The 9,479-nt window shown below is 60.0% G+C and overlaps 1 protein-coding gene across 6 annotated transcripts in view; it reads right to left on the reverse strand.

The window, feature by feature from the left end:
* Positions 1 to 9,343, reverse strand: part of grsf1 (G-rich RNA sequence binding factor 1) — a 38,689-nt gene extending 29,346 nt beyond the window's left edge. For all 6 annotated transcript variants that reach the window (XR_005034776.1, XR_005034773.1, XR_005034775.1 and 3 more), the window contains exons 1-4: positions 8,893 to 9,343; positions 8,631 to 8,778; positions 8,083 to 8,238; positions 6,275 to 6,409 (exon numbers count right to left, since the gene is read on the reverse strand). Coding sequence is in view for 2 of the 6 variants with exons in the window: in XM_036936578.1 (XP_036792473.1) it covers positions 6,275 to 6,409; positions 8,083 to 8,238; positions 8,631 to 8,778; positions 8,893 to 9,111 (658 nt within the window). In the remaining 4 variants the exon portion in view is untranslated. The remainder of the gene's footprint in view (positions 1 to 6,274; positions 6,410 to 8,082; positions 8,239 to 8,630; positions 8,779 to 8,892) is intronic.
* Positions 9,344 to 9,479: the final 136 nt, after the last annotated feature.

The raw sequence follows: 9,479 nt of genomic DNA on the forward strand, positions 1-9,479 counted from the left end.
GGCCCGTTGGCGCAGAGGGTGGTAAACGGGGCCCGTTGGGGAGGAGGGTGGTAAACGGGGCCCGTTGGGGAGGAGGGTGGTAAACGGGGCCCGTTGGCGCAGAGGGTGGTAAACGGGGCCCGTTGGGGCAGAGGGTGGTAAACGGGGCCCGTTGGGGAGGAGGGTGGTAAACGGGGCCCGTTGGGGAGGAGGGTGGTAAACGGGGCCCGTTGAGGCAGAGGGTGGTAAACGGGGCCCGTTGAGGCAGAGGGTGGTAAACGGGGCCCGTTGGGGCAGAGGGTGGTAAACGGAGCCCGTTGAGGCAGAGGGTGGTAAACGGGGCCCGTTGAGGCAGAGGGTGGTAAACGGGCCCGTTGGGGCAGAGGGTGGTAAACGGGGCCGTTGGGGTAGAGGGTGGTAAACGGGGCCCGTTGAGGCAGAGGGTGGTAAACGGGGCCCGTTGAGGCAGAGGGTGGTAAACGGGGCCCGTTGGGGCAGAGGGTGGTAAACGGGGCCCGTTGGGGCAGAGGGTGGTAAACGGGGCCCGTTGGGGCAGAGGGTGGTAAACGGGGCCCGTTGGGGCAGAGGGTGGTAAACGGGGCCCGTTGGGGAGGAGGGTGGTAAACGGGGCCCGTTGGGGAGGAGGGTGGTAAACGGGGCCCGTTGGGGAGTAGGGTGGTAAACGGGGCCCGTTGGGGAGGAGGGTGGTAAACGGGGCCCGTTGGCGCAGAGGGTGGTAAACGGGGCCCGTTGGGGCAGAGGGTGGTAAATGGGGCCCGTTGGGGAGGAGGGTGGTAAACGGGGCCCGTTGGGGAGGAGGGTGGTAAACGGGGCCCGTTGGGGAGGAGGGTGGTAAACGGGGCCCGTTGGGGCAGAGGGTGGTAAACGGGGCCCGTTGGGGCAGAGGGTGGTAAACGGGGCCTGTTCAGGGGCCCGTTGAGGCAGAGGGGCCCGTTGGGGCAGAGGGTGGTAAACGGGGCCCGTTGGGGAGGAGGGTGGTAAACGGGGCCCGTTGGGGAGGAGGGTGGTAAACGGGGCCCGTTGGGGCAGAGGGTGGTAAACGGGGCCCGTTGGGGCAGAGGGTGGTAAACGGGGCCTGTTCAGGGGCCCGTTGAGGCAGAGGGTGGTAAACGGGGCCCGTTGGGGCAGAGGGTGGTAAACGGGGCCCGTTGGGGCAGAGGGTGGTAAACGGGGCCCGTTGAGGCAGAGGGTGGTAAACGGGGCACGTTGGGGCAGAGGGTGGTAAACGGGGCCTGTCCAGGGGCCCGTTGGGGAGGAGGGTGGTAAACGGGGCCCGTTGGCGCAGAGGGTGGTAAACGGGGCCCGTTGGGGCAGAGGGTGGTAAACGGGGCCCGTTGGGGCAGAGGGTGGTAAACGGGGCCCGTTGAGGCAGAGGGTGGTAAACGGGGCCCGTTGAGGCAGAGGGTGGTAAACGGGGCACGTTGGGGCAGAGGGTGGTAAACGGGGCCTGTCCAGGGGCCCGTTGGGGCAGAGGGTGGTAAACGGGGCCTGAGGGTGGGGCAGAGGGTGGTAAACGGGCCCGTTGGGGCAGAGGGTGGTAAACGGGGCCTGTTCAGGGGCCCGTTGAGGCAGAGGGTGGTAAACGGGGCCTGTTCAGGGGCCCGTTGAGGCAGAGGGTGGTAAACGGGGCACGTTGGGGCAGAGGGTGGTAAACGGGGCCTGTCCAGGGGCCCGTTGGGGCAGAGGGTGGTAAACGGGGCCTGAGGGTGGGGCAGAGGGAGGGTGGTAAACGGGGCCTGTTGGGCCAGAGGGTGGTAAACGGGGCCCGTTGGGGCAGAGGGTGGTAAACGGGGCCTGTTGGGGCAGAGGGTGGTAAACGGGGCCTGTTCAGGGGCCCGTTGAGGCAGAGGGTGGTAAACGGGGCCTGTTCAGGGGCCCGTTGGGGCAGAGGGTGGTAAACGGGGCCTGTTCAGGGGCCCGTTGAGGCAGAGGGTGGTAAACGGGGCCCGTTGGGGCAGAGGGTGGTAAACGGGGCCTGTTGGGACAGAGGGTGGTAAACGGGGCCTGTTCAGGGGCCCGTTGGGGCAGAGGGTGGTAAACGGGCCCGTTGAGGCAGAGGGTGGTAAACGGGGCCCGTTGAGGCAGAGGGTGGTAAACGGGGCCCGTTGGGGCAGAGGGTGGTAAACGGGGCCTGTTCAGGGGCCCGTTGGGGCAGAGGGTGGTCAACGGGGCCCGTTGGGGCAGAGGGTGGTCAACGGGGCCCGTTGGGGCAGAGGGTGGTCAACGGGGCCCGTTGGGGCAGAGGGTGGTCAACGGGGCCCGTTGAGGCAGAGGGTGGTAAACGGGGCCTGTTCAGGGGCCCGTTGAGGCAGAGGGTGGTAAACGGGCCCGTTGAGGCAGAGGGTGGTAAACGGGGCCCGTTGAGGGAGAGGGTGGTAAATGGGGCCTGTTCAGGGGCCCGTTGAGGCAGAGGGTGGTAAACAGGGCCTGTTGGGGCAGAGGGTGGTAAACGGGGCCTGTTCAGGGGCCCGTTGGGGCAGAGGGTGGTAAACGGGCCCGTTGAGGCAGAGGGTGGTAAACGGGGCCCGTTGGGGCAGAGGGTAGTAAACGGGGCCTGTTGGGGCAGAGGGTGGTAAAAGGGGCCTGTTGGGGCAGAGGGTGGTAAACGGGGCCGTTGGGGCAGAGGGTGGTAAACGGGGCCTGTTGGGGCAGAGGGTGGTAAACGGGGCCTGTTCAGGGGCCAGTTGAGGCAGAGGGTGGTAAACGGGGCCTGTTCAGGGGCCCGTTGAGGCAGAGGGTGGTAAACGGGGCCTGTTCAGGGGCCCGTTGGGGCAGAGGGTGGTAAACGGGCCCGTTGAGGCAGAGGGTGGTAAACGGGGCCCGTTGAGGCAGAGGGTGGTAAACGGGGCCTGTTCAGGGGCCCGTTGAGGCAGAGGGTGGTAAACGGGGCCCGTTGGGGCAGAGGGTGGTAAACGGGGCCTGTTGGGGCAGAGGGTGGTAAACGGGGCCTGTTCAGGGGCCCGTTGGGGCAGAGGGTGGTAAACGGGGCCTGTTCAGGCAGAGGGTGGTAAAGGGGCCCGTTGGGGCAGAGGGTGGTAAACGGGGCCCGTTGGGGCAGAGGGTGGTAAACGGGGCCCGTTGGGGCAGAGGGTGGTAAACGGGGCCCGTTGAGGCAGAGGGTGGTAAACGGGGCCTGTTCAGGGGCCCGTTGGGGCAGAGGGTGGTAAACGGGGCCTGTTCAGGCAGAGGGTGGTAAACGGGGCCCGTTGGGGCAGAGGGTGGTAAACGGGGCCCGTTGGGGCAGAGGGTGGTAAACGTGGCCTGTTCAGGGGCCCGTTGAGGCAGAGGGTGGTAAACGGGGCCTGTTCAGGGGCCCGTTGGGGCAGAGGGTGGTAAACGGGGCCTGTTGGGGCAGAGGGTGGTAAACGGGGCCCATTGGGGCAAAGGGTGGTAAACGGGCCTGTTGGGGCAGAGGGTGGTAAACGGGGCCTGTTCAGGGGCCCGTTGAGGCAGAGGGTGGTAAACGGGGCCTGTTCAGGGGCCCGTTGAGGCAGAGGGTGGTAAACGGGGCCTGTTCAGGGGCCCGTTGGGGCAGAGGGTGGTAAACGGGCCCGTTGAGGCAGAGGGTGGTAAACGGGGCCTGTTCAGGGGCCCGTTGAGGCAGAGGGTGGTAAACGGGGCCCGTTGGGGCAGAGGGTGGTAAACGGGGCCTGTTGGGGCAGAGGGTGGTAAACGGGGCCTGTTCAGGGGCCCGTTGGGGCAGAGGGTGGTAAACGGGCCCGTTGAGGCAGAGGGTGGTAAACGGGGCCCGTTGGGGCAGAGGGTGGTAAACGGGGCCCGTTGGGGCAGAGGGTGGTAAACGGGGCCTGTTCAGGGGCCCGTTGGGGCAGAGGGTGGTAAACGGGGCCTTTTCAGGCAGAGGGTGGTAAAGGGGCCCGTTGGGGCAGAGGGTGGTAAACGGGGCCTGTTCAGGGGCCCGTTGAGGCAGAGGGTGGTAAAAGGGACCGTTGAGGCAGAGGGTGGTAAACGGGGCCCGTTGGGGCAGAGGGTGGTAAACGGAGCCCATTGAGGTAGAGGGTGGTAAACGGGGCCTGTTCAGGGGCCCGTTGAGGCAGAGGGTGGTAAACGGGGCCTGTTGGGACAGAGGGTGGTAAACGGGGCCCGTTGGGGCAGAGGGTGGTAAACGGGGCCTGTTGGGGCAGAGGGTGGTAAACAGGGCCTGTTAAGGGGCCCGTTGAGGCAGAGGGTAGTAAACGGGGCCTGTTCAGGGGCCCGTTGGGGCAGAGGGTGGTAAACGGGCCCGTTGGGGCAGAGGGTGGTCAACGGGGCCCGTTGGGGCAGAGGGTGGTCAACGGGGCCCGTTGGGGCAGAGGGTGGTCAACGGGGCCCGTTGGGGCAGAGGGTGGTAAACGGGCCCGTTGAGGCAGAGGGTGGTAAACGGGGCCCGTTGAGGCAGAGGGTGGTAAACGGGGCCTGTTCAGGGGCCCGTTGAGGCAGAGGGTGGTAAACGGGGCCTGTTGGGGCAGAGGGTGGTAAACAGGGCCTGTTAAGGGGCCCGTTGAGGCAGAGGGTAGTAAACGGGGCCTGTTCAGGGGCCCGTTGGGGCAGAGGGTGGTAAACGGGCCCGTTGGGGCAGAGAGTGGTCAACGGGGCCCGTTGGGGCAGAGGGTGGTCAACGGGGCCCGTTGGGGCAGAGGGTGGTAAACGGGCCCGTTGAGGCAGAGGGTGGTAAACGGGGCCCGTAGAGGCAGAGGGTGGTAAACGGGGCCTGTTCAGGGGCCCGTTGAGGCAGAGGGTGGTAAACGGGGCCCGTTGGGGCAGAGGGTGGTAAACGGGGCCTGTTGGGGCAGAGGGTGGTAAACGGGGCCTGTTCAGGGGCCCGTTGGGGCAGAGGGTGGTAAACGGACCCGTTGAGGCAGAGGGTGGTAAACGGGGCCCGTTGGGGCAGAGGGTGGTCAACGGGGCCCGTTGGGGCAGAGGGTGGTCAACGGGGCCCGTTGGGGCAGAGGGTGGTCAACGGGGCCCGTTGGGGCAGAGGGTGGTCAACGGGGCCCGTTGGGGCAGAGGGTGGTAAACGGGGCCTGTTCAGGGGCCCGTTGAGGCAGAGGGTGGTAAACGGGCCCGTTGAGGCAGAGGGTGGTAAACGGGGCCCGTTGAGGGAGAGGGTGGTAAACGGGGCCTGTTCAGGGGCCCGTTGAGGCAGAGGGTGGTAAACGGGGCCCGTTGGGGCAGAGGGTAGTAAACGGGGCCTGTTGGGGCAGAGGGTGGTAAACGGGGCCTGTTCAGGGGCCCGTTGAGGCAGAGGGTGGTTAAACGGGGCCTGTTCAGGGGCCCGTTGGGGCAGAGTGTGGTAAACGGGCCCGTTGAGGCAGAGGGTGGTAAACGGGGCCCGTTGGGGCAGAGGGTAGTAAACAGGGCCTGTTGTAGCAGAGGGTGGTAAAAGGGGCCTGTTGGGGCAGAGGGTGGTAAACGGGGCCCGTTGGGGCAGAGGGTGGTAAACGGGGCCTGTTGGGCCAGAGGGTGGTAAACGGGGCCCGTTGGGGCAGAGGGTGGTAAACGGGGCCTGTTGGGGCAGAGGGTGGTAAACGGGGCCTGTTCAGGGGCCCGTTGAGGCAGAGGGTGGTAAACGGGGCCTGTTCAGGGGCCCGTTGGGGCAGAGGGTGGTAAACGGGGCCTGTTCAGGGGCCCGTTGAGGCAGAGGGTGGTAAACGGGGCCCATTGAGAAAGAGGGTGGTAAACGAGGCCTGTTGAGGCAGAGGGTGGTAAACGAGGCCTGTTGAGGCAGAGGGTGGTAAACGGGGCCCGTTGAGGCAGAGGGTGGTAAACGAGGCCCGTTGAGGCAGAGGGTGGTAAACGGGGCCCGCTGAGGTAGAGGGTGGTAAACGGGGCCTGTTCAGGGGCCCGTTGAGGCAGAGGGTGGTAAACGGGCCCGTTGAGGCAGAGGGTGGTAAACGGGTACCGTTGGGGCAGAGGGTAGTAAACGGGGCCTGTTGGGGCAGAGGGTGGTAAACAGGGCCCGTTGAGGCAGAGGGTGGTAAACGGGGCCCGTTGAGGCAGAGGGTGGTAAACGGGGCCCGTTGAGGCAGAGGGTGGTAAACGGGGCCCGTTGAGGCAGAGGGTGGTAAACAAGGCCTGTTGAGGCAGAGGGTGGTAAACAAGGCCTGTTGAGGCAGAGGGTGGTAAACAAGGCCTGTTGAGGCAGAGGGTGGTAAACGAGGCCCGTTGAGGCAGAGGGTGGTAAACGGGGCCTGTTCAGGGGCCCGTTGGGGCAGAGGGTGGTAAACGGGGCCCGTTGGGGCAGAGGGTGGTAATTGAGGCCCGTTAATGGTCCTACCAGAGAAGAAGAGCATGACGTCAGTCTCGGTGCAGCTGTAGGGTAGACCTCTGATCCGTACCACTCCGTCTCTGGCTGGGAGCTGAACTGACTTCTTCAAAATGGCCTCCGCATCGCTGTTGGTCACCTCAAACACTGGAGGAGGTTGTTGAGGAGAAGAAAAATAATACTTTATTGTCCAATGTCCACAAATGTATATACTCAATAGGTTGGAGAAGAGAGGGGACACAGAGTGGAGAGTTGGAGAAGAGAGAGACACAGAGTGGAGAGTTGGAGAAGAGAGAGACAGAGTGTGGTGCACCTGGAGCAGTTTAAGGGTATGTTTGGAGCCTCGATCAAGGGCACAATGCAGGTGTTTGGGGGGGGGGTCATCTATGTTCTATATTGCCTGGTCCCAGGTACTGTCTGTCTGTAGTACCTTCTATATAGCCTGGTCCCAGGTACTGTCTGTCTGTAGTACCTTCTACATAGTCTGGTACTGTCTGTCTGTCTGTAGTACCTTCTATATAGCCTGGTACTGTGTCTGTCTGTAGTACCTTCTATATAGCCTGGTCCCAGGTACTGTCTGTCTGTAGTACCTTCTATATAGCCTGGTACTGTCTGTCTGTCTGTAGTACCTTCTATATAGCCTGGTACTGTGTCTGTCTGTAGTACCTTCTATATAGCCTGGTCCCAGGTACTGTCTGTCTGTAGTACCTTCTATATAGCCTGGTCCCAGGTACTGTCTGTCTGTAGTACCTTCTACATAGTCTGGTACTGTCTGTCTGTCTGTAGTACCTTCTATATAGCCTGGTCCCAGGTACTGTCTGTCTGTAGTACCTTCTATATAGCCTGGTACTGTCTGTCTGTCTGTAGTACCTTCTATATAGCCTGGTACTGTGTCTGTCTGTAGTACCTTGTATATAGCCTGGTCCCAGGTACTGTCTGTCTGTAGTACCTTCTATATAGCCTGGTCCCAGGTACTGTCTGTCTGTAGTACCTTCTACATAGTCTCGTACTGTCTGTCTGTCTGTAGTACCTTCTATATAGCCTGGTCCCAGGTACTGTCTGTCTGTAGTACCTTCTATATAGCCTGGTACTGTCTGTCTGTCTGTAGTACCTTCTATATAGCCTGGTACTGTGTCTGTCTGTAGTACCTTGTATATAGCCTGGTCCCAGGTACTGTCTGTCTGTAGTACCTTCTATATAGCCTGGTCCCAGGTACTGTCTGTCTGTAGTACCTTCTACATAGTCTGGTACTGTCTGTCTGTCTGTAGTACCTTCTATATAGCCTGGTCCCAGGTACTGTCTGTCTGTAGTACCTTCTATATAGCCTGGTACTGTCTGTCTGTCTGTAGTACCTTCTATATAGCCTGGTACTGTGTCTGTCTGTAGTACCTTCTATATAGCCTGGTCCCAGGTACTGTCTGTCTGTAGTACCTTCTATATAGCCTGGTCCCAGGTACTGTCTGTCTGTAGTACCTTCTACATAGTCTGGTACTGTCTGTCTGTCTGTAGTACCTTCTATATAGCCTGGTCCCAGGTACTGTCTGTCTGTAGTACCTTCTATATAGCCTGGTTCTGTCTGTCTGTAATACCTTCTATATAGCCTGGTACTGTCTGTCTGTAGTACCTTCTATATAGCGTGGTCCCAGGTACTGTCTGTCTGTAGTACCTTCTATATAGCCTGGTCCCAGGTACTGTCTGTCTGTAGTACCTTCTATATAGCCTGTTACTGTCTGTCTGTAGTACCTTCTATATAGCCTGGTCCCAGGTACTGTCTGTCTGTAGTACCTTCTATATAGCCTGGTACTGTCTGTCTGTAGTACCTTCTATATAGCGTGGTCCGAGGTACTGTCTGTGTTTCTCCAGGGCCTTGCTGACGTCCTCTTCATGCTCCAGCTCTATAAAGGCCTGGCCGTTGGGCTTCCCATCCCGGTTCACCGTCAGGTGGATCCCCTTCACACCGTCACGCACACGGCACTCTGGGCAGTGAGAAGTAGAGTACACCTACCTATTAAACCAACATCTCAGTGTTTCTAACAGGGGATAACAGTCAGGAGGACGGTGGGGGATAACAGTCAGGAGGACGGTGGGGGATAACAGTCAGGAGGACGGTGGGGGATAACAGTCAGGAGGACGGTGGGGGATAACAGTCAGGAGGACGGTGGGGGATAAGTCAGGACGGTGGGGGGTGACAGTCAGGAGGACGGTGGGGGAAACAGGAATAAATAAAATACAATTAAGCCTTGTCCTGGAGAAAAAACATCTCCATTGAAATGGCAGTTCTGTCTAGGACTGGTTTAATCTGTGTCTGGGAAACTGGACCCTGGAGGTTTATCAGCATGTTCTTAACAGAGGTGTATGGAGGGCTTACCAGAGAAGAACTGAATGAGATCGTCTGTGGTACAGGACCATGGAAGTCCTTTCGCTCTGATGATAAACACCTCCTTCTTCTCCGGTCCTGGGTCAGAGTTGTAGTCTGGTAGAGGTGGGTAGTCATCATCTTTGAAGGGGGCTCCTGACTAATACACCATACCGTTAAGTTATAACATTCATATCTAGATTTCTACCGTTATAAAATGGATTGACAGCAGGATACCTTTTCATACAAAGAGTAGCGGCACACGGACACTAACCTCAGAGTGTAGCCCGAGTTGGGACTGCACTGCGGAGAGGCTGTGATACCGGGGTTTCAGTGCGGCGGTCCAATGGTGATGGAACCGCGGACGGCCACATCTCTCCGCTACTGTTCTGGTCCCTGCGGCACTACTCTGCGACAAAACGCTCCTGGAGACCTGTCTCCCCACCACAGAGCGACTTAACGCTAACAGCAAGGGCCTACAGTTCCCAGACATCTTATCAAACCTGTTACTGCGCAATGCTACGATTTTTCAATATGACGAACCGGTTTGACAGATGTACAAAACCCCACGGAAAAACACTTTTACCGTAGTTATTTATTGAGCCTTGCAAACACTTAAATACATTGAAAGGTGCCGCATACGTAGGCTCCTCTTTACAGCAAGAAAACTCACGTTGCCCAAGGACAGTAGTTCGTCAAAAAGGTCAAAGTGAATTATAGTCAACAAAATGAGTATTTATCCAGCAGCGTTGTGGAATATAGAAATATCGCCGTCTGATGGTTTGGAGGACTCACGACATGTTCTAGTGAAGCTCAGACGAAACCTAGTGGGTCAAAATACGGGACTGTCCCTGGTTCATG

The sequence above is a fragment of the Oncorhynchus mykiss genome, chromosome 11 (assembly GCF_013265735.2).
Source record: "Oncorhynchus mykiss isolate Arlee chromosome 11, USDA_OmykA_1.1, whole genome shotgun sequence".
Classification (NCBI taxonomy): domain Eukaryota; kingdom Metazoa; phylum Chordata; class Actinopteri; order Salmoniformes; family Salmonidae; genus Oncorhynchus; species Oncorhynchus mykiss.